Below are 23,845 nucleotides of genomic sequence, written 5' to 3'. Positions count from 1 at the left end.
GCCTTGCACACATACGTTTGAACAGACTCATAAATAATAACATAGTAACTCTCATCACCTGTACACAGGGTATGGCAAATGTTGGCACCACCAGTGGTGCATCTTCGCTACTCCACACAGCACTCACACGCACACAAAGTACTCGGTCTTTTGCAAACATGGGGCATTGCTCTCATCTGTTCGTGCATCGTCACAGAGCTCGCCCGTCCAAAACATAAACAATATCTCACTCAGCATTCCGACACTGCAGTCTGTGAACCGTCATCAGTACCTATGGATTTCGGTTTTCTCCGCACTGTCGAAACAGCGTCTCTGTTTTGCGATGAACCATCGTCACTGCTTTCACTGCTAGGCTTTCGTTCTTCGGCAACGTTTGTCTTTTCAGCGTCGTGCGTCAAGGCAAAGCCGTTGCTTTCACCAACGGCACCGCGAATGATGTCTCCTATCCGGCCTTTCTGCAACCTGTGCGGCTTCGCCGCTATTTTTGGAGGCGGTGGTGGTGGCTTGCACCTCCTTGACACCAATGGCGGAGGAGAGCTTGACCTGATCGCTTCGACGGTGCCATTTTCTTCAGCCCGCTCCGAGAGCAGCTTCCCGCCATCGTCTGCCAGAATCTTGGAGAGGGACGGCGCCAAACCGAGCCCCAGGTTTCGGTCATGGTACACGTCCGAAATTGGCGGTGCTCTCGAGAAGTGCCGCATCTGGTGGGAGAGAATGTGGTCCCGCATGCTTCTGTCCCTCTGCGCTGGTCCCTCACCATTGCCACAGGTAGGACTCAGTAGCGTGTTCATCTCAATGCATGGTTCTTGCTGTTCGGCATTCATCGTCTGCTTCAGCCGTCTGCTGCTCTGCTTGGACTGGCTGCCCAGGCTTGTCCTCGGCGTAGCGAGCGGTGGTGGTGGCGGCCGGGAGATTCCCGCTCCGAAACGTGGTCGGTCAAGAGAGAAGTCATTTCTGTCGGAATCGCTGCTCTGGGATTCAAAACATGATGGAGCTTTCCTCGACACAGCAGATGGCGTCGCTTCCGCGTTTTCGCTTGAGGCAGCTGCGCGAGCACTGCTGCTGCTGCTGCTACTAGTGTTGCCATTCTGACGACGTACTGTCATCTGACCAGCGTCCCAGTCGGAGCTGGCAGATGATGAACTGTCTGGCCGTTTTCCAGAGTCATCGAGTGGTGAACTGTCGTTATTGTACAGAGTTCGCATCTTTCCTTGCTGCACTAATGCTGCATTGGTTGGCTTAAATCCCACGAGTCCCACAAGATTCGTGTAGGCAGCGCTCACTGGGTTGACTGGGCTTGGTGTGAAGGTGTCACTGTCACGGTTCTTCTGGTCCGATGCCGGTGCAGTGCGACCATCAGGTTCTCCCCTTGCCCTGACGTAATTGGAGAAGGCTCCCGTGCCTTGGCCGAGGCGAGGCCTAGTCAAGGGTCCAGAGGAAAACCCGAGTGCCGATGTTGGGGGTGGCGAGGAGTCTGTGCGGGCGTCACTGTCCAAGCTGTCCAAGTCACTTGAGTCGTCAAAGTTGAGGTTCTTTGGTGCTTCTTGAGTATCTGGTGGAAGAGACGCGAAAAAGTGTTGCTGCTTAGTACTATATATCTACACAAATTTCTGTGAGCCGCAATTTGTCTTGGGGCTGGCTACTATTCATGCATGCACTAGCTTGAAATACAATCACTTTTGTCTAGCTTTCAACAAATTCAATACTGGGGTTAAGCTAAATTCCAGAGAAAGCAAGGTCTTTTTATTTGTCTTAAAGGGAGTCCTTATGTCTGAGCAATGGCACTTCGATGGCACAGTCACTGTACAAGTCTACAATTTGCTTCCCGTGTTGCACGTCTCAAAACAGACTGCACTTGTTGTTGCTTCTCAATGCAGATGAAACAAGGAAAAGTTATAGAGCCAAGGATTAGGCAGGAGACATATGGCCAGCGTGGTTCAGTGACTGACCTGATGCATGATTTGTCATATACAACAGTCCGATCCAACAGGTCTGGCATGTTCTGACACAGCTCTCAACAGTTGATGCAGCCATCTTTTCAACATGTTGCATGTCAAACAGGATGTCGCGTTATACCATGTGCCTTCTGCCTTAAGGCAGAACACATGACCTCAAACTGCTCAGGCATAACTTAGGTCATCTGGTGGCTGATACTATTTTTCGCCATCACACAGGCACAAAGCATAATTTAGACATGGAAAACAGTTTCACTCACCAAATACGGCAAGGAGAGCTTGGAGAGCAAACTGAATCGACCTGCGATTTGCTTGCTTTCCCATTCTTAGTGTGACTTCATCCTTGCCAACTTCCATGAGGTCGAAACCTGCGAAGGAAGTTAGACAACATTTCGTTATTCATGCCGCTTGAAGTAGCGCAGCCCTTTCGGTACAAAACCACCAAAATTCAATCAAGGCAGAGCCACACATTAGGCAGTTTCCATCTGTTCACACAGTCCAGGCAATGCTAAAAGAAGCACTTCTAGAGACAGGTACAGAAGTCTGAATCGGTTGAAGTACGTTCATTCAATTGGCAACATATGCCAATTACGAAAAAAGAAGCGACACTACAGTGCCATGATGGATTCTTTAATGTGAATGTTTCAGGCGATCACAAGAAAGTTGTGGCAAAATTGTACAGAAATGGCAGATAAACATTTAGCACTGAAATCAACCTGAGGAGGAAGCTGTCTCCATTCAAAGCAGTAAATCTCAGTAGTGTTTATAATGCGGTATGTTTAGCCAAACATCTCGCAGATAGGGTGGCCTGAACATGGGCTGACTCGCATGTTTGCAGCCCTAAATAATTAATTTCAAGTGCGGCAATCATACTTATGCCTGCCACTGGCAAAGAGGCAATAAAAGATGAACTCGTTTCAATACGAGATTGTCATTCCACGTCATCCGACATGGGCGTTTTGCCACCAATGTGAGTGAGGTTGCAATATACATTGTTCTCTGGACTACAGCGAATTCTAGAAGAAGGCACATAATTTCAACTCAAAATGAGAACACACAGTAATCAATGTCTGTCCAAAATCTGTCCTGGGCAATTTGCCAAACAGTGAGACATAAGGCAACCTACACACAGACGGAAATGTTGGCTGGGCCATTGGTCTGGCATGATTTTAAATATCTAATCTGAGAAATGAAGGCTAGTGCTTCGTGTTTGGTAAACACAATGTGATGGTCTTGCAGCTGTGACGAAAACTGCTTACCTAAAGAGGCAAGCAGTTCGTGGCATCCTGGCACGCTCCACAGCTTGACGCTGACATGGCACTCGACGCTGTCCTGCTCAGTCTTTCCCAACTGTCCAACGACCTGGTGCATCTGGGAGAAGAATGAATGACACATGAGCACAAGCCCAGCTAAGCTCATTTCAAGATGCTTCACCTTCACAGATGCAACACATGTTTATTCTTTATTAAGTGAGCATTCTTTATGGAGTGAGTGTTCTACGGAGCCTATAGCCCTCGGTACCATTCCATCCTGTCTTTGCTCTAACCTTGTGAGTCCGGGCTTCACTTTTCAAGCGTGCTTCACAAAATGACCCATGATACAAAGCTTCTTGGTCACAAGCTCGACCATGACAGCTCACCAACAGCCATGAATACCCACCAGTTCAATGATGTCATCCGCATACTCTGGGCTTGACAGCAGCTTGGATATGGCACTCAGGGAGATCACGGACAGGCCTTGAAGCAATAAAAAAAAAGAAAGAAAGAAAAAGAAAAGATTGCCATTCTGACTCATGCTTGTTGGCCACATATTACAAAGTTCGGTCACCAAGTTAGACTAATCATACATTCATTGCCAGAAAGACAGAACTGAAATGATGAGGCAAAATGGAAGAAGTCCACCTAAGTCAGCAGCACCAAACAAAGAATGGGACAAACAAAAGTGATAGATGAACACTGAAAAAGCAATTAGGAGCCATCACGTCAAACTGTACAACTGAAGCTGAACTCTTATGGCATCTATGGCGTACATGACAGACAAAGAACAACAGACGCAACGCAACCACTTTATAAAAAACAGCACCTACTGAGCACCTCTGTGATGATGTCCACTCAAGTAGAGTACTATACCAGCAAAATTTTACTAGAACTTTCAACTCAATGCAATCTGGTCAGGAGTTCTTAAAACACTCGCTGCGGGAAACGTGCACATGCCTAAAAAAATATTGCCTCAAGAAACTCGAACAAGATCTTTCTGCCCCCAAATGATGAACAAAAGAATTACAGCTACATCCCAAGAACTAGCTGAGCTCGCTAGTTGTTACAACAGAACCATAGCAGTCATTTGGTAATTTGAAATATTCAGTTTACACCTGTTTAACCAAAACAAAAGCTTCTGCCTTGCAGTGAAAAGAGAGAGAGAGAGATGTTTTTTGTGAAGCTAAGAAGACATGTAAACACAGTGCTTACCGAGAAGTGCCTGCAGACTAGTGCTACACTGGACCAGCCTCTCTCCGGGATCTGCTTGCGGGAAGAAGACGGAGGCTGGCAGTCCATTGGCAGCCGGCTCGAAGCGGAAGCCCACCGCAACGAGCAGCTCCTTCCAGCCCGAGACGGGCCCCACTTTGCTCTCAATGGACTTCTGGCTCGTATACATGGCGTTCTTCTGGCCTCTCTGTATGCGCTGGAGGGATTTCTCCACCTGGAACATTTGATGTCAAGAGTAATGGCATCAGTTGCTTTTCAATTGTCTGTCTTTCATTCGTGAGGTTGGAATCAGGTTAGCACGTCAGAAGCAGAAAGAGCGCAAAAAACGTACGCGACGTACATGAACAAGAACTGGAACTGATCAACTATGTGCACTTCTCGGATATGTCGATGCAATGGCCGTACATGACAGAATGGTACGCCATGAGTCTCGACCTGCAGTGCAGAAAGCTGCCAAGAACGAAAGCTGCAGCCTGTCTGTTGCTCCATTCTTTGTGGTTTTTCTAGTGGTTCAGTTTGTAAAAATGGTCGTGTTGTAATTCTTGTAACTATCTCTCCTCAAACCCTGTCCTGTGGCAATGGTCACTCCTTGATGGTAAAGGGGGCATTCACACACACCCTCACTCCCTCTGGTTGTACGAGTGCACAGATTGAAAAATTACAGACGTTCTCACAAGTACTTCAATCAATCTTATGACAGGGAGAGAATCTTAGGTATTCACAAGCGTCTCAATCTGCACTGGTAGAAAAATTGTATCTCTCTGTGGGTATAGATGTGCACATTCATAAAAAAAGGGTGTGGCTATGCCCAAGCATGTTAACCTATGCACACAGGCTGCCATGCGAAGCATTGCTGTCACAATCACAACCCCTTCCATCTGCTAACACGTGGTTACTGTTGGACTAGCCAGCATCCCAAACACTCAATGTTACAGACCTTCTGACGGCACTCGTCTAACGCATCAAGGCAGTGAAGAGGGTGACAAAGAGTGAGAACCTTTCTGTGAGCACCATCTGCTTTGTAAATCTTTCTGTATATTTCCTCACTCACCAGGTGTAGGACAACACGCAGGGCGTCTCGGCACTTGTCGGGTGTTTTGAGCAGTTCCACCAGGGCCTGGCCCATGAGCACCACCTGGTTGGAGAGGTGCACGTCCCCACCAACCAGTGCAAAACTGGCCCAGTTGGCCGGGTGACCAAATTGCTTGGTTGTCTGGATCGTGCACAGGGCTTCACTCAGAGCAGCACTGGCTCTTGAGCCCTGCTCCGTAAAGGTACAGAACAGAAAAAGACACATTAGAGGCTCGATTGAATCAGCAAATATGAATGCTCGAGAAGCAGTGAATGACAGCTCTGGGGGGGTATCAGAGATCTTTATTCGGAACAGAACGCGTTCGGTCGCTGCAACGTCACAAAGTGGGGGGTCCACAAAATTTATGAGAACGGGAGGGAGGGAGCAGCCAAGTGGCAAGTGGCAAACTCCCCGGAAGTTAAGGTGCCTCATTTGTTGTCTGCTTGGGAACAATATACTACAAAACGAAATATTTCTCACCTTCTAATGAATAAATTTTTATATGAAGAAAATGTATTTTTTCTTCTCAAGCTTAAACGCATTGTCAAATAGTGATACGTACGACTACTACAATTTATTACAATTAGTTTCTCTGCATGGTCACTAGGTGAATCTGAACGTGCCATTCTGTAGCCGCAGCCACTTTTTGGATCCAATGCGATCCATCAGACATGCCACGGCAAGCCGGTCTCGTAGTGAGTGCAGTGAGCGTGTGATCAATCCAACGGAACACCTCTCATCGTGTTCTGCTCCTAGCAGACAACATGTTCGGTTTGAAAATGATTGACAGGAGCTTGTCGTCATTTTGATTTTGCTAAAAACGTGATTGTGCGCCACAGCGGACGATGTTGGCATGGCCTAGGCCGATCGTGTGAGGCGAAAACTGAATGCGCATTCCCGACAATGATCTCCAATCGCACCCCTGGTCTGCTTAAAGCAGAGAGAAGGAAAGAGGAGGGACAAGCAAAAGATGGGGAGGTGGTTAACTAGGACTGAGTGTGGCTGATTACCTTGCACCGAGGAAAAGAAAATGGGGACAAAACAATTAATGATAAGGGATAGGAGGGATAGGCAGCATGTGTGCTGTTTGGTTTATCTTGAGCTGCCCTCCTTGCCACAGGGACCAGTATACATTGCTCGTCGCTTATTAGGAACTTGAGGAGGAGTTCAGAGGCAGCTGTCTTGAATAATACACATTCTAAATGAAACGTAAAAGAGTTTTTTAGGCTGTCCATATGTATCACTGGTTAACAAAATACTGGAACACCAGAAATTGGGATGGCAGTAGCAGCGCCATCCCAATGCTGGATACCTCGTGGTGCTTTTTTCAACTACATTGCGCTACAACACTTTTTTTTTTTTTCGTAGGTGTTCAAATGGGTAGAAAGGAAGGACAGCACATGATTGATCATGTTGCTACCAGCACCTTTAGGTCAGCAGTCAAGCAGAACGTACTCTTTAGTTGCAATAATAGTTCTGCACAGTCCAGATGAGCTCAGCGTCACAAGGTAGTGCCGTGTATCTGGTGTTCCGGTATTCCATCAATTTTAACACGCCACATGTATGGACAGGCTTAAACGCTAATATAATTCGCATTCATGTGGAGCAATGCACTGCCTTTTAGTTTCTCACAATAAGTAAACAACCATTTACTCATATACGCTACTTCAGCTGGTACTGAAGTCCGCGTCCTCAATACGGACACAAGAGGAATGCAGTCAAAATTTACGACCACCATAACCGCAGTGATTCAGCAGCGTTACCTGCATGAGTGATGAGTAGAAGGTCCTGAGCAAGATCTTGAGGGCGGTGTCTGGAACGGGCCACAGTGACACGAGGACGCAGTGCGCGCCAGCTGCGAGGAAAGCGCCGGCTAGCGTCTCCAGGGATTGGGCATCCACTCGTCCGTGGGACGACCGCGTGTGGCACATGCTGAGGACCACCAGGCGGGCTACCAGCCGCATCTGGGACACGTCAGAGGCCGTCAGCAGGACATCTGCCGTCGGCCGTGCCCCATCGCCTTCTTCTTCGCCACTTGCTTCTTCGTCCTCCGCAAACTCTGCTCCCGATGCCAGTACTATTCCAGGAACCTAGAGGGCATAACGAAAAGACAGTTGCGCTTGGGGTGCCTTGTAATGGCTTTATTTAAGCTAATCAATCAGTCACTCAGTTTATTTATTTGCAATGGTTACAGTGTGCAGTGAAGGAGGATGACAAAAAAAAAAATGCAATTGCATTGTGGTTTGTCAAAGCTCATGACCACAGACACTAGTGGCGATTTGAAACACTAGTTATGTGATGGTGCCAATTTTTTGGCAATTGTGGAAAACAGCAGAAAAACTCTGACAATGCGTCTCTTTCACTGTAGTTCTTTCATCACGGTAGTTCACTCCCGTTCCTGCTATACCGATTTTAGAGCGGCTTGTTTGCGACTTGCTTCCAAAAATTTAGGACAGTACGAAGGAAATGAAAACTAACAAGAACATGGATGAGTTCACATTGTGCATTGGCTAAATTGATAGAAAGTCTATTTCTGAGTTAAACACATTACAATGACCACAGACATGCGTAAGCCAGCTGTTCACAGGTAACAATTCCACTGCTGTAAATAGACGTTCTCACCTTCCAAGATACGTGGCTGGCGATGTGAATGCACTCTGCTTGTCCTATCCTGCCAAGCACCATCTCCTTCGTCGCATCAGCACCCAGCAGAGGTTCGCCACCCAAAATTTCAGCAACCATCTCGGCTTCCTGTTCAGCATGTGGAATCTCCGCACAGCCAAGCCATTCTAGTGTGCAGGGCGATACCTGGGATTGTTCATCGAGTGGTTTAGCAACTTAGAACACAACGAACGATTAACAGAGGAAAAGACAAAACCCCACTGGTTTAATTGTTTCCCTATTGTGTCCACAGAGCATCAATTACCTATTACCGACACAGAGGCCCATTTTTAAGCTCTCTTAGAGTTCTCAGGCTTTAAAGCGCAATCTCAGAGGTAATTTCAAAGCTACAGATTTGATTAAGCGACACCGTGTCACCACTGCCAGCAGTCATGGCCAGCCACGGCCAGCCACGGCCAGCCAAGATGAACGGGTGCTGTAAATGCAAGACCTGCTACTAGGAAAACCAAGTAAAACATAAAAGTTTCTTGCATATAACTGCGGTGTGTGTAGCTGCACCTCGCCACATTATGGAACTGCTTTTCCCAGTGGCACGACAGCCATGAGTGCTCACTGATAGTGCCTCAAAGCATAGAAAATAGCATGTCAAAAAGAAATGCTTCTGCAAGAAAAATTTATTACCTTTTGTCAAGCTCAAAACGGTATTCTCACTGTGCTTTTTGAGTTTCATTACGCCAGATATCTAGAGATAAGCATGAGCACAATGCAGTCCTTAGCTACAGAAAAACCTATACTAAAATGAAGTCACATGTGGCACAAAAATAACTATTCATTATAAGCATATATTGGTTACATGCCGATAATGGAGAGAAACATCTTAGATCTATACTTTATTATTTGCACATTTGTTATATTAGTAAGGCGTATTGTTTGTAGAACCGAAGTTCAACTGCTTTTAAATTCCTTAGGTGTAGGACGGAACCAGTGCAATGGGACTAGTTGTGTTTCTTTTCGAAAATAAGAAGGAATGCGAAAGAACTGCTGCTGTACCTACCTTGGGATTGCCGACAATCAAGGAGATGAGCTGCTCCCCGGCCGCAGTCGACGAAAATGCCGCTGCTCGCTGCTGTCCATGCTGCTGCTGCTGCCTTGCCGCCTTGGCCCGCTGGCCCGCCCGCAGTACCGACAGCGAAGGCAGCACTGTCAGGCTGAACCTCTCGCATAGGTATTCGGTCGAGCCGTTTCCACGCAACATCGCAAACGGCACTAGGTAGAGGTCACCATCGGGAACGATGAGAAGGTCTCGGCCCGCGAACCGGCTCAGCTCCTCTTCCGCATGGCCAATGAGCAACTCGTAGAGCGCATGGAGGGATGGGGGTCCAGGCCAGTGGGGTCGCGGAGCGCGCATGCTGCCTGCACGGCTTGCGGGACCGGAGGTGACACTGACGCTGCCGACGCTAAACAGGCTGCTCAGGCTGTAGTTGGAGCTGTTGAGGAGGTGGTTGCGATTGCCCAGGCGGCTGAAGCCTGCACTGCTCCGCCGTTCCGGATCCTGCACACGTTTTCGCAAGTTGATAGCCGTGAATGATTCTTGTTGGGACAAATGCCCATGAAAATTCATTGCGACAGTTATCGTCGTTGGAAGACAGGTGCTAAAAATATGACCAACGCAAATATTAAATATGACCGGTTACCATAAACAAGTGAGCTTGCATACTGCATTTACCTGATTCAAACAAACTATTTTATTTTTTTTCAAAAAAGTTATATAGAGCATGTTTCTTGCATCATGTTGCGTTTTCATATGTTACAACACTGGCAGTTTCTCTGATACAATAGTGGCCACGTATCTAAAGACAGGCTAACTGAATGTCAGCAGTTGCAGAGAGCTATATACTATCTGAGAAGCTACTACAACACACCCTACTTACCCAGTCGTTGCAGACAGCTACTACGCTAACAGATAGTACCAGTACCATATAAACCTTCTGACAAGAAAGAGTGCTGTGGATACATAAAGCATGCGCTACATTACTTTGTCAGTCACTGCATGTTGACGTGTGCTGTATTTTTCCGAGGTGCAACTTACACAAGACTACAGGAAAATGGCGATGCACTTCACTACAGAACTCTGCTGGACTTCACTAATGAGAAGCAGCTGAATGTGCAGGTATGCTGTGCAACACTAACTTCTGCCATGGGGCAGACTACTAAACTAGATGAGAAAAAAGAACAAATGGAAAGAGGAGTGCAGCGTCATGTAGTGATCACACAGGAGTATTAATTTTCAGTGTATGCTGGAATGTCACGAACATACCCACGTCACATGCACAGTGCAAAATCAGTGCAAAACTCTGCTTCTGAATTTTTAACATTTGAATTAGTCTCTGCATAACTGCCATTACGTGATAGTAACCGTGATTGCTATAGAAGCAGTAACTATGTAGCTTGATTTACACAGGTGTGGATCTGCTGCTATTCAAACGTGAATCTCATGACAGCAATGCACCAGAATTTTTTTCATAAAGGCAAAGACAGGGTTGCTCACCTGGCCAAAGCGGTCACTAGCTTCGTCCCAGTGGCTCTGACATGCGTCCTCAGTGTCGGGATCAACCCCGAGTGATTCTCGGAGTGCCGATAGGTGGCGCTCTAAGAGAGAAGCTTTCTTCGGAAGCTTGCCATCTTTGTCTGGCAAAAGGGGTTCGGACTGGTTTTCACTCAAGGGTGTCTCGGTGAACTTGACAATACCTGTCAGGGAGATGCGTAATAAGTAAGGCATTAATGTAGGAGGGCATCACCGTCATGCTCAAACATGTATCGTCTACGGTGTGAGCTTTTACTTACGTTTAGCATGACTGCCATCAGAATGCAATAAAAAGAAAAGTAGGAACAAACAGTCAATTACAACCAGCAGTGGGAAGAGTGAAAAGCCTAGGCTAGTTGCTTCTGTGCGAGACCAAACATCGTTCTAGTGAAAAACGGCACGACGGCTGGAAGTCTAGCAGCGTGTCCTGTCAGGCTAACAAGGTTTAGAGCCTCTACACATGAAAATCGGACACCATCATGAGCACACAAGCCACCAGACTTAGAAGGTAACAGCTGCTCCTCTATTTTCACTATGTCAATGTCAGTAAACGAAGAGAAGTTTTTGCCCACTGGCACTTGAGGATGCCTTGCATGAGAGGTGAGAAGCAATGACAGGCCAGCATTTTCAAGGAAAGGACACGAAGGAAAGGCTCCAAGTGCAGCAAAGACAGCTGTTCATTGTCAAGGAAGTGGCTTCCTCTGTTCACAGATAAAGAAGGAACCTGTCAGCTTTACTTAAGTTAATGGCCCAAAAGCCACACATGGGAACTATGAGAACCACTGGCGGTCCTTAATAGTGCATTCAAATTGCAGTGTTTTTTATGGGGGTGTTCCAGCCTCAGCACTTGGAAATTGCCCAAGTTTTAAGCCTTATAAGAGGGTGCATTTTCATTCCACTTTCGTCAGACACGCAATTGGCGCTCGATTAACTGCACAGCGTAAACAGCAAGCGAGCGAATCAAGTTGGGACAGTGGCTGCCAGTGCGCGACGGGTGTACCTTTGTGCGGGACCATGAGCCAGACGAGTAGGTGCCCTGCGGCAAGGCTGAAGTAGAGGATGGTGGCCTTTTGCCGGTTGACCACTTCCAGCAATAGGGCCAGGCTGTTGGGCACGCAGGCGCTGGCTGCCAGCGCACTCCTGCGAGTCTCGAGGGCGTGCTCCGCAAAGGAGCGCGTACGGCTGCGCTCCGCCACCAACAGGGCCTCGTCCTGCCTGCCCAGGGACACCAGCACACGCTGCATGTGGAGACGACGAAAAAATTGACAGTTTTACTTATAAATTATGCAGGCGCAGAACATAAGGGGAAGCTCAGCAGATTACGACATGCCTGCCACGTTTCGGATACGATGTTGTGCCCTTTGCATGGTCTGCTGGCTTGCATAGCTTGCGTGGCAAATATGCCATGCCAAAGGCACCTGCTTTGACCGCTGATGTGTCTTGCTGTTAATAGTCCGCATGTTTGCATAGAACCATTTGATCCATTGGAAAAGCTACTGAAACTTTTAAAAATGTGAGCAAGAGAAAACACTCGTGCAAATAAAGTCCTAGTTTTACCACTAAGAGCACACGTCAGTGGTAAGCAACTGAAGATATATTTAGGTGATCATTACACAAATTTATAAATGTTCCTAATATCCATAATCAGTCCGCTTAGTCAGCACTCTTTGAAAGCTGGCAGAGCTGTCCCCCTGAGACCAAAAGGTCAGGCATCCACATTGCTTATCATTTGCTCCTTTTCACAGTAGTACATGCTGCCAGCTCCTCCTGCTCTGAAAACCAAAGGCCAGTATGAAATGCAAGAGTGGTGTCAACTCGCCTGCAGAGCCTGCGCCGTGTCGCCCAGGAATTCTGCGACGACCGGGTCGGTGCCGCGATGCTCTCCCAGGGTGACGGCAGCCATCAGCGCCTCCAGGAGGTCGTGAGCACGAGCCAGCTGCTGCTGCGCGCCGTCCAAGTCACCCTGGAGCCACAGCACCAAGCCGAGCCGGTGCCGGACACGAGCCTCTTCCTCCCGCTTGCCGCCTCCAAGCTGCTCGCATGCCTGCAGGGCCTGCTGCAGGTAGCTACATGCCTGGCTCACGTGACCCAGGGCATGGTGGACGCGACCTGCAGATGTGCAGATATGCGAAGAGCATGTTTACGGAGCACGTGGGCAAGAGTACTGTCAAGCAGTAATTGTGAACCGATTATGTGAATACAACCTCATAAAGCCTAAACTTTCAGAGTGTAGCACAGAAGCTGGAAAGAACGCTAATGACCACTGTCACGCATTCTGCCTTCACTCCAACAAACAGTGTTGCATCTTCTGCTGGTGACACATGCAGGCTTCCATCACACTGTATCTCACCTTACTTGAGGCAACAGTCACCTCCGTACCCATATCTCCCCTAGCAGGCCATAGTGCTTGCCTTTGCCAATAGAACTTTCCAACTTGTTTTCAGCGAACTGGCCTACTAAAATACAGTGCTACTTAGGTATGTTTCTTTGTGAGCAAAAAAGTGTTTCTAATTTAATATTTATATGTACTTAAGAATGTACATACATTGGATGGGCGCCACGACTTAATCTCCCGTTCGATCCTAGTCCTCTTAGCATAATACACAACTCGTTGTACCTTATACAAAGGCAGAACAGTGATGAACTGCAAGTAAAAAATTGTACAGGACAAGTGTAATATGAAAACCATGATCCACCTACCAGAGCTGAGAGCAGACAGGCAAGAAATATAAGCAAAAGCATACAATACAAACTAGGAGACATAGGTTCTAGTTAACTTTTGAGCAACCCTCTGAGCTAGCCAGCTATGATGCGCTCACTCACCGAGGCTGCTGTAGGCTTCTGCTTTCGCAGCTTTGTCACCCAGTTGGGCAGCAATGCTCAGATGCTGTTCTTGTAACGAGACTGCCTTGTCGTAGTTGCCCAGTGCTTCGTGCGTCATGCCCAGGTTTCCATAAGCTCGCCCCTGGGCAGCCATGTTGTTCGTCTCTTCGGAAATCTCCAAGTCAACTTGGTGCCAGTGCAGAGCCCGGTCATAAGCACCCATGGCCTGCAAGAATTATGAGATCGCAAATATCAAATCAGAGTCCACATGACCCTCAATTCTGTTAGAAAAATTACAGTAGAGCACAATTATGTGCATGCCAAACAAAGGCACAAAGAACAACATCAAATGCTTAATGCCTCAAAGGTTATTGCCATTCATACAGTTCCACACAAATGTACTATACTTAATGGCATTAAAAATTGATGGCAGCATGAAATTGTGCACTCTCACAACTCATCTTGCCACTGAATGTGCACACTATATGTACTCTCACTCACAATGTTAGTATAGTTGCCTTTGTGGTGAGTAGTTACACAAAAACATATTTTTGAGGTACTATACTAAAATTTTTCTACATAAAATGTGTCTGTGTTTCTAGTGGCATTTCTGGCACTTTTACCTAAAAAGTAATAATTTTGATAACATTAGGATTGCAAATGAACTTGTCACATTCAGTGTAGTTATCACTATTATGGCATTTCACGTCATTAAAAAGGTGTGTGAAGACCCTTTGGCTATAACAGAAGAAACTTAAGGTCCTAAATATTTAATGGCACCGATGTCGCCCTCGTGGCATGGATATAAGGCAGTGCCAAGGAGTTTCACCTGGTAAACAGCACCCATGCCACAGGCTGCATCTCCTCGAAGGGATGGGTCATCTTCTGCGAGCGCCATCTGTCGCTCAAGGCAGGCCAGGGCTTGTTCGTAGTTGCCCAGCTGTCGATGTAGAGCCCCAAGTTCACCATAAGCTGCTGCCTTCCCCGGCACCGCACTTTCCGCCGTCTGCTCGTGAGCCACGACCAACCGCTTCTCCAGGCAAACCTGCATCAAAGGTAAGAACAGCCTCTTAGCACTTTTGCGGACATACATGAGTACACCATGGTTGAAGAAACCATCTATCAGGCCAATCGACTGGTTTTGTTATCAATGTCACAAAGTTTGTGGCTACGCTATAACAGGCAACGCAATGGAAGGCTACCTTGAATCAGTAGTAACCAGCTGCTATTATATTTATTTTGCACTAAAACTTGCATTACAGCACCAAAATGACGACACTGAGGCTTGCAATCAAGCTTATCATCACACAGCCAGCACCAACACGTTCCAGTCACACCACTACTACAGCAAGCATTTTTCTATTGCCGTAGACGGCAATGGATGACATCATCATGATATGTTCACCCCGCTTCGCGTTACTTGCCTCTTAAATGTGCAGGGACTTATGAAACCTGACCTCTGGCAACAAGCGCTGCTTGGAAGTTTTCACTAGCTCTTGGCGGGGCTCTGTAAACATGACAGTCTCCCTGTGCATGGCTTAGAAAGCTCACTCTTGGCCATTAAAAGGAAAAGGCCCACAACTTAGACGTCCCATGGTCGTGCAACAAGGATGCTCAAGAAATAATGCATGCTGCCAGCAAACAGAACCTGCTCACCAGGGCCTGTTGCAAGTTCCCAAGGCTCCGGTAGGAGCTTCCGAGGCCCCTGTAGGCTCGCTCCTGGTCGCGAGGAGACTGTGCCTTGATGGCGATGCTCAGGTACTGGTCATGGCACTTGACCGCTTCCTCGGGGTCACCGAGGGCATCATAGCACTCGCCAAGGCTACCATATGCGCGGCCTTTGTCCAGCAGAGTGGTGCTGCTGCTTCCAAGCTGAGAATGAAAAAAAGAGTAGCGGTGAGGGGTCAGTTCACTGTACAATGTGCACATTAACACACAGTCCTAAAAGGACAACAGCACTGCTACAAGCAGACCATTAAATAAAGGAACCTCTATTTTAAACACCAACTTCCACCTATAATATTTAGTAAGGCAAGACAGGGGCTGTCACCTTAAGGAAATGGGAAGTCACAACAACTGTAGCCACAGTGACTGTATTCCTCAGCAGAATCAGCTAATTAACTGAACTGTTAGTCAACATCCACCTGCCACTGCTTAGCACCTAAGATTTTAGGTGGAAACAAGTATTCTCACTAAGGAATCAACTAATAAGCCAGAACCAGTCATATTTTTGTGTATGTATGTCAGCAGCTGACAAGACCCGAACAGTAAAACTGCCTGCACGAGCTGGGGAATGGTTAACAAAAAACGGTTACCCGACGAATTTATGTTCACACGACGGAAACGCCACATATCTGTGGCCTTGTTGCACCACGCGGCGCAGCCAAGCAGCGAGCACTCACCTGTTCAAGGAGTGCCAGCTGCTGCTCGAAGTACCCGATGGCGTCCTCGTAGTGGGCCAGACCGAGGCGGGCCAGGCCCAGGTTGCCCAGGGCCTGCGTCTCGAGCGGGCAGTCGCGCAGCTGGCGCGCCCGCTCCAGCTGGGCCTGGTAGCAGCGCAGGGCCAGGCCCAGCTGACCCAGGGAGAGGTGCACCGCCCCCAGCCGACCTTGGGCCAGGCACTCGCCACGCACGTCACCCAGCTCCTGCTGCAGAGCCAGCTCCTGAGGAGGAGGCCGCATTGCAGAGAGGCAGCGTTAGGGTGGTCGGCAAAAATGCATTCGTGGGCTAATTGGTGCATATTCATAACGTACCTTAGTGCAAAGAGGACGACACACACCTTGTCTTGTCTCCTTCTTGTATTGTCCTGTTTGCACTAAGGTTCATTATGAATTAGGACGGTCAACTTAGTTGTTGAGATTGCCTCGTTAACATTTTTTTCGTGCCGTACAGTGACCCTGCATTTCTACTCTAACAGCTTTGTAAGAATATTTTGCACTTGTTAATGTTTTGCTATTTCTCGAATATTGCAATATGAGATCACACTTTTTTTGGTCTGCATCGTTCAGTAAAACACTTGGCTTTCTTGCACGCCTGCTAGTCCACGAGAGATCAAAAACACCACAGTTGTGTGTGCGCTTTGCTGTCAAAGGTGTGAGCTGCTGTAGGTATGTGCAGTGGCTTAGGCTGCTTGTCGGCAAGGAAAGGCCCAGACAAGCTATGCAATCATCAATGCCATTTGTTATATTGAACAATGCAGATTCCGACATGCAATTTACTCGGAAAACTCATGTAAAAACAAGGCAGCAGCGTGTGCTAAATCCTCCAAGGTTGTTAGAATAAAAACGCAGGTCGCTGCGCATAGATGAGCCAGAACACTTGTCACGGCAGTTTCGACACAACTGGTAGTGAGCTCCGCTCATCAAGTGTTTCAAAATGCAGTGTACATACGGCAAGCTGGACTGGTCAGTGTTGTTCCATATCGTGAAAAACGGCACTATGAAACAGCACAGTTATATATGTTTGTTTTTTTTCCTGCTTTCCTTATTTAATTTGTTTGATTCTGAAGCAAACCTTCAGTTGCGAGTCAACACTGTTTTCGTTGCCTTCTTTCTCATCCTTGTGTTTTCGTGCTGTTTTTCACATGATGCAGCTTACATAGAAAATGAGAGAAGACCTCAACAACGAACTTTTCCTCGAAGTAAATCTTCTGCCCACATGCACATTTCACTCATAGCTGGCAAAACAAAGTGGAAAACATTTATGATGAATGCTTTTCCTTGCACTTTTCCTCCACGAAGCTATACACTAGGCTTCGTGTGTGCAGGCCTTACACTCTAGATCACAAACAGCCACTTTCTACAACTTAGGCTCACTGCAACTTGTTTCAGTTTCCTGGTTGTATGCTATTACCACACATTCTTAACTTTTGTTCGCGTGAGCTACTCCCCCTTGTCAGACTGTTATCGTGCTTCATAACCCCATGCTCTATGTTGTATCCAAGCATTCATGCTGTTCTCTCTTCTTTGATGAGAAGGCTGGCCCACCATGATCAGATCACATGAGCACTGTCTTCGAATGCTGGAGTATGCTGCCAAATGTATGATGACACATGTCCATAAATAGCGCATGGGCTTGAGCAGTGTTTGCGTATTCCACAACTGCCAACTACGATCACCACATTCTTGCTGCTTAAGCAAAACTTTACTTTCCAGGTACACTTAACCCAACAAACATACTGCTTCTACCCATTCCGATCTGGGAACCGCTACCACGATTTGACGGGATGTCTTTCAAGAAGCGCATACCTGCGTGTGATAGCCAAGGGCCTTTTCGTAGCACTTCAACTGTCGGTGACAGAGGCCCAGGGCACCGTAGGCTGCGGCCTCGAGGTGACGCTCCTTGGACTGTCGCACCAACATCAGCTGCTTCTGGTACATCTGCACGGCTTCCTCGCTTTTTCCCATCTTCATCAGGACGTCACCCATATTGCCCAGCGCACGAAACTTGCCCTGTGTGCAAGGAAGGAGGATATATACACAAGTGGAACAATACGATACAGACGTTGAGGTGCGCTACCACATAGTAACGCTACTCCACAACAACCTAAGAATTTGGTTCGAGCGCTGCCCACAAAACCACACTGCACCAGCCGTCTGTAGACCTCACCGCTCAAAAAACTTAGTTCCCAGGAGATACTGATATTGAAAGAAGTTCACTTCCATCATGAAATCATATGGAAATGAGTGAACACAATGAGCTAGCGCATCTATTCAAATCATGAAAGGGAAATTTTCCATCCACCAGAGTGTCGCATGGAGCCAGGTTCCTCTTCCTCCACCTGGCAGGCTCCCCGAAGAACTGGTATGCCATTTATGCATATTAACATTTCCAATTCATCAGAATAAATCCCATCTGTACAATTTTTTTTAATTGAACAGGGGTGAACTTGCCACTGCATTCTCCAGGTACAGAATTCTTACAGGGACCATGAGATTTTAGGTCCCTGTAATAACACATCCGTCCCGCAGGGTAATGAACTAACGAAGCCAGTAATCAAATGCTGTCTGGTGTGCCTACGCAAAACACTGATTATGTCGTCTCTTTCGAGGTCAAGTGGCCGAGGAAAGGAATGTCTACTATGCTCAAACACCTTGGTAGACAAAAAAGCATTACGCTGAAAAATTGCTGATCAGCTCAGTTTACGTCTTCATATTTAGATAAAATCTTACGACTAGTAGCAAGAACTTGAAGAAACCATAATGAAAACTGTCACGCTAAACAAGGCCTTGGCTGGCAACTGTGTGCCACAATCTGCACTGATAATTCTGCCACACTCACTTGAGTTCACATGCAGCTAGGTATGAATATGTTGCAGACTGTAACAGCGCACGCAAATGTTGGCAACTAGTGGCAAGCTGCGACACAACAGGTGAAGGCAATGAAGTTGCACTTCCTCATCAAGGTCCTCACATTCAGCATTGCCTGAGAGTGTGCACACAGGTGACATGCAAAACCCGAAGGCTCCGAGTGATTATTAGCGACAATAGAGGGCATAGCTGGTGACTTTCTACGCTTGCGTCTATGGTGCAGTGCTCGAAGGCCGTCTCACCTCGCATCCGTGCACAAACTTACAAGATTTGAGAGCCAGTATGGTCCTCACATATTAGGCGAGACGCCCTTACGCAGCTGGGCAACTGTCACAGTGGAGGAGCTGTACATACCTGCAAGTTCCGCGAGACTTGGGAGAGTGCGAGGAAGTACTTCTGGCACTCGTACGCTGCGTCCAGGTTCCCCAGAGCGAGGTGCGAGAGGCCCAAGTTGCAGTATGCTCGTCCCATGTTGATGCGATCATGCAGGTTCTTGGCCAGGGTGAGGTCTTTCTCGTAGTAATCGATGGCGTCCTAAAAAGAGTAGTAGCAACATTTGCAATGTGTGTATCCCGCTTGCTGCAGCTGTCCCTCTAGTTATACGATCAAATTCGATTATATAGAATGTGGTTAAAATGAATTATCCCTTATACAAAACAATTTCTGAGCACTGTGAAGCTACACCTTTTATTTGAAATAACTTGGGAGGGAACGGGAACATGGGGAAGCAAAGGGCCCAGTTCTTCAAAGCACATGAACCACTTGAAGGTCAGTGATGATGAAGCCAAGCAAAGCATAGAAAAAAAATCATTTATTATTTTTATTCTAAACATAGAAACAGTAAAGGGAAATGAAAATGAAGAGGACGAAAAAAACAACTTCACACTGGTGACTGCAGACCAGTTTGCCCGCTCTTAATAGAGTACATACTATGTGACGCCTGCAGTTCAGAAAAATGTTCTACATCTTCCTCCATGGTCATGAGCAGCGCTGGCTACAACTTTCAGGGTCAGATTTTGTAAACACGCATATACTCATTAATGTGGATGGAAGAACAGTCGTCACCGCAGCTCAATTGGTAGAGCATTGAAGTTGTAATGCGGAAGATGGAAGTTTGGCTTCCGCCAGCGATAGGTTTTTGCCACTTTCATTTCCCTTTATCTTAGCATTTCTAGATTTCGATTACAACATCAAGTAGGTAATTTCCCCTATTCTTTTCTTGGCTTCATCTATTTATAACTCAGGTGCATGATTCAGAACTGTTACGTATCCAGTCGCCAAAGACTCTTAGGTGACTATAATATGTAGGCTCAAAAACAAATCACGTAGACATCACACGAAGCGGCGAAAGTGGAAGCAAAAGAATGTATTTGTTTAGCCCTAATTAATTTGTTCGTGTTTCATTTGTCCATGGATAATACACACACACACATTAAAACCGTGGGTTGTGAACACCCTTGCCGCAAATGAACGCATACCTTGTAGTTCCCCAGACAATAGTGGGCGTAACCCAGGAAGTGGCAGGCCCGCGCCTGGGCCTCAGTGTCGCCCATCTCCTCAGAGAGGCGCAGATAGTTCTCGTAGTACGGCACAGCCTGACCAAACTCCCCACGAGAACTGTAGCAGTTGCCCAAGTTGCATAGTGCACACGCCTCGCCTGCCGCATCCTTTAGCTCCCGTGCTATGTTCAAGTGGCTGGGAAGGGACAGGGAGACGAAAACATTTATTAAATAAATGGACAAATAATATCACACAGATCCAATGCACAAGTTCATACTATCTCCATGAAGCTTTCTATAATATAAAGCTGTTAATCTTCTGCACAAAACGGTTTGCAGTATAGCAATTATACATGCCTGCCCGGCAAATCGGCGAGATGCGGAAACTCCCACCATGTGATTCACGGGATCAACGCAACCATGGAATACGCTTTCTCCGGTATCGGCCCATTTTTCATCATTCCATCCCTGGGATCAGCCCAATTTAATACTGCACTATCTCCAGCACTGGCCCATGTTGCTCTGTGCAGAAAGGCTTTGGTTTAACAAAACAATTATGCTCTTGTATGATATGCTGCATTGAGGATATATTCAGCTACCATTTGGTGTCTCACTATAGGACCCATTCTTAGGTGCCGCATACCCATTTCGGAGTACTAGACAATAATGGACCTACGTACCCAGTGGAAAGTGCCAAATGGCTAAATCATAGAAAATGAAGTAAATCAAATAGGACATCGAATGTATGACGTCGCTCTATTTCATTAAGGGGTCTGCATGCCTTTGAGATGCCTATGGGCCAAACAATTTTTACCTTGTAAACCACACACACTAGGCAAAGCGAATGAGCAGCGTAAAATGACCATCGACGGACTACTAACATTGATGTGAAAGAAAAGAAAAACTTAGCTAACCTGTGGTAGTGGAGGAGAGCCATTTCGTGGCGCCCCAAGGCTTGGTATGCCACTGCCAAATTGCCATGCGTTGAAGCCTCCGCACTGCGGTCGTTGACCTCCTGCAAATTGCATTTGTGAAACGAAAAGTGAGTTGCCAACAAAAAAAAATAATAATAATAAACAAGTAACAATTTCCACTTTATGCAGTATAAAAAGCAACATGTTATACTGAGCTACATGCTTGCTTAAAAGCACGGATCACTCGTACAACAAGCTCGATAGAGCCAAATCACAGCCAGATTTTGTTTAAAGCTTTATTGCGGTCTTGATTATATTTTTCATGAACAAGGGTGCAATTAATTTAACAAGTGCTGAAGCATCTAAAATGTTTTCAGGTCACATAGTGCACTGTTTATCAAGTGTCCCAATGAAGCATCACATCTCCTATCTTTTAGCAGTAGCAGCTGACTTAAAATGATAACTTTAGATAGCCGGTTCAACTTCCAATGTCCCGCCAGGTTTTGTCGACACCAAAAGGACACTGGGTAACCATTCGCTTCAGGACTTGTCGCCAGTTGCTAGCAACTTTAGCATGCCATTACGTTCTGCAGATGTGGTTCAAACAGCCCCTCATAACCATCTCTCTCTCTTTCTCTCCTCTGTACCTTGGAGATGGTGAGTTCCTGCTTGTGGAGCTGAACGGCCTGCTCGTAGTTGCCCATGGCGCTCTGAGCATTGCCCATGTTACCATAGGCCCGGCCCATGCCTGCCCGGTCTCCCAAGGACCGCGCTATGTTGAGGTGTGCTTGGTGGAGCTTCAGGGCCGCCTCGTAGTGGCCTGCCAGCTGGTACACAATGCCCAGGTTGGAGCAGGCCCGCCCTTCAGCCACCTGCATTCCGAAAGTCAAGATAGTCCGGCATGAGGTACCTCACTACCGAATTCCCAAGGTGGCTGCAAAATAATAATAGAAATGCCTGCAGATTTCGCCGATTCCTCCTGCGCCGAGATCTTTCACTGTGACAGCAGCAGGCTTTTGCAACAGACACTGCCATCTTTACAAGAACAACTGAGTATTTTTGCGATGCACACAATGTCATCCTCGTCAGCTACAATATTGTCTGCTGTGGCCTCCAAGATGCACACACAGATGCCACCACTCTCAATGTCTGGTGATGCACAGCACGCCACACAAATCACCTAGCCAGTGCACCTGTCTTTCAATGCAGACTGCCACAGGGGCGTGAGTTGGACCCTCAATATTGATGAGGTGGTTTTACGATGAAATGATATGAAAATGTATTGATGCTGACAGCACGATAATTACAGCATGACAGATAGGATGGGTAGGTGGACAGATATAGTCAAACGAGCTTTAGATCATTTAATTGATATTGCACTAGTATAGACAAATGAATAAACCATTAACCTGGACTCGCAGCAATGAGAGTGCTCAGGGGTCGGGAGGCAATGGGGTGAGGGAGTAGTCACTTGCCGACTACCACTGATTTGCTTAGCTAAGTGCTATCAGAATTCTCTGCCGGGTGATTTCGTGAACTGACCTGACGAAAGCAGCGCAAAAATGTGGCAAGAGTAAAAGAGTTAGCACCCTCTCCTGTTGCCTCCTTTTATTCATTCGAATTCCTTGCTCTGCTCCCGTCTTGTTTAGGCACTATGATGGGCCGGATTAAAGTGGCGCAAGCTTCGCGTACCTTGTCCCTGGCAGCAAGTGCCATGTCCAGCTGCTTCTCGTGCCAACGACGAGCCTGCTGCCCGTCGCCCATGCAGCGGGCGGCGTGGCCCAGCCCGGCGTAGGCCCGTGCTTCGATGACCCGATCACCGAGCTCACGCGCGATCCTCAGCACTTGCTCGTGGTAGGAGCGAGCTTGGTCGAAGCAGCGTCGGTAGTGGTGGGAGGAACCCAGGTTCGAGTAAGCTCGAGCCTCTTCCACCTTGTTCCCCAGCTGCTTGGCGAGCCGCAGGTGCTCGGTGTGGCACTCCACGGCACTCTCAAAGTCGCCCATGGCCAGGTACACCGCTCCCACGTTGCCCACCTGGAATGTTTCACAACACAAAAAATCAGAACGTGCCCCAGCTATTTACCTATTTAGGTACTCATTATAGAGCTTTAGCTTGTTTCTGCACATACTACTACTGCGCCATCTCGTGATGTTGAATTCAACCAGAGTGTACAAAATTGTTATTCCAATGATGGGCTATGTGCTACTGGTGTAAAAGCATATAAGCAGCTGAGTATGAGCAGCCTTTTTAAAATTTTTCGTGAACGACAATAGCATGAAAGAAAACAAACGTTTCCAATGCTTTTTGGTTGAAAAGACTGCCATAAGGTGTCCCTGCCAGCTCTGTTGCTGCCCATTCGTTTCTCCAGTACTTCAATATTTTGTAACATGCAATGTGAACTCAGACATGCTAAATCTCTCTACTGTCTACTGAATCTCTGTCTCACTGTCAGTCGCACTGACAATATGAGTGCTACCAACAACTTACAGCACACTGATTGCAGTGTTAAGTGACCACTGTAGTGTGACAAATCGCACACACACATGTTGCCTAGCTAGCACAGATTTGCAAGCAGAACAA

At 47.1% G+C, this 23,845-nt stretch overlaps 1 protein-coding gene across 1 annotated transcript in view; it reads right to left on the bottom strand.

Annotated features, from left to right (window-relative positions):
- Positions 1 to 274: 274 nt before the first annotated feature.
- LOC142575651 (tetratricopeptide repeat protein 28-like) overlaps positions 275 to 23,845 on the bottom strand; it is a 106,808-nt gene continuing 83,237 nt past the window's right edge. The window contains 23 exon segments of the mRNA XM_075685180.1: positions 275 to 491; positions 494 to 1,552; positions 2,216 to 2,323; positions 3,215 to 3,326; positions 3,615 to 3,691; positions 4,424 to 4,655; positions 5,493 to 5,702; positions 7,277 to 7,603; positions 8,136 to 8,321; positions 9,190 to 9,687; positions 10,684 to 10,883; positions 11,720 to 11,957; positions 12,539 to 12,828; positions 13,543 to 13,768; positions 14,372 to 14,587; positions 15,199 to 15,414; positions 15,945 to 16,205; positions 17,790 to 17,993; positions 19,206 to 19,385; positions 20,330 to 20,546; positions 21,265 to 21,365; positions 21,912 to 22,136; positions 22,957 to 23,298. Of these exon segments, the coding sequence (XP_075541295.1) occupies positions 415 to 491; positions 494 to 1,552; positions 2,216 to 2,323; positions 3,215 to 3,326; positions 3,615 to 3,691; positions 4,424 to 4,655; positions 5,493 to 5,702; positions 7,277 to 7,603; positions 8,136 to 8,321; positions 9,190 to 9,687; positions 10,684 to 10,883; positions 11,720 to 11,957; positions 12,539 to 12,828; positions 13,543 to 13,768; positions 14,372 to 14,587; positions 15,199 to 15,414; positions 15,945 to 16,205; positions 17,790 to 17,993; positions 19,206 to 19,385; positions 20,330 to 20,546; positions 21,265 to 21,365; positions 21,912 to 22,136; positions 22,957 to 23,298 (5,802 nt within the window). The 3' untranslated portion in view covers positions 275 to 414.

Source organism: Dermacentor variabilis, chromosome 3 (assembly GCF_050947875.1).
Source record: "Dermacentor variabilis isolate Ectoservices chromosome 3, ASM5094787v1, whole genome shotgun sequence".
NCBI classification, from domain to species: Eukaryota; Metazoa; Arthropoda; class Arachnida; order Ixodida; family Ixodidae; genus Dermacentor; species Dermacentor variabilis.
Note: the sequence above shows the minus strand (reverse complement) of the source record. Positions and strands in the feature narration are given on the sequence as shown.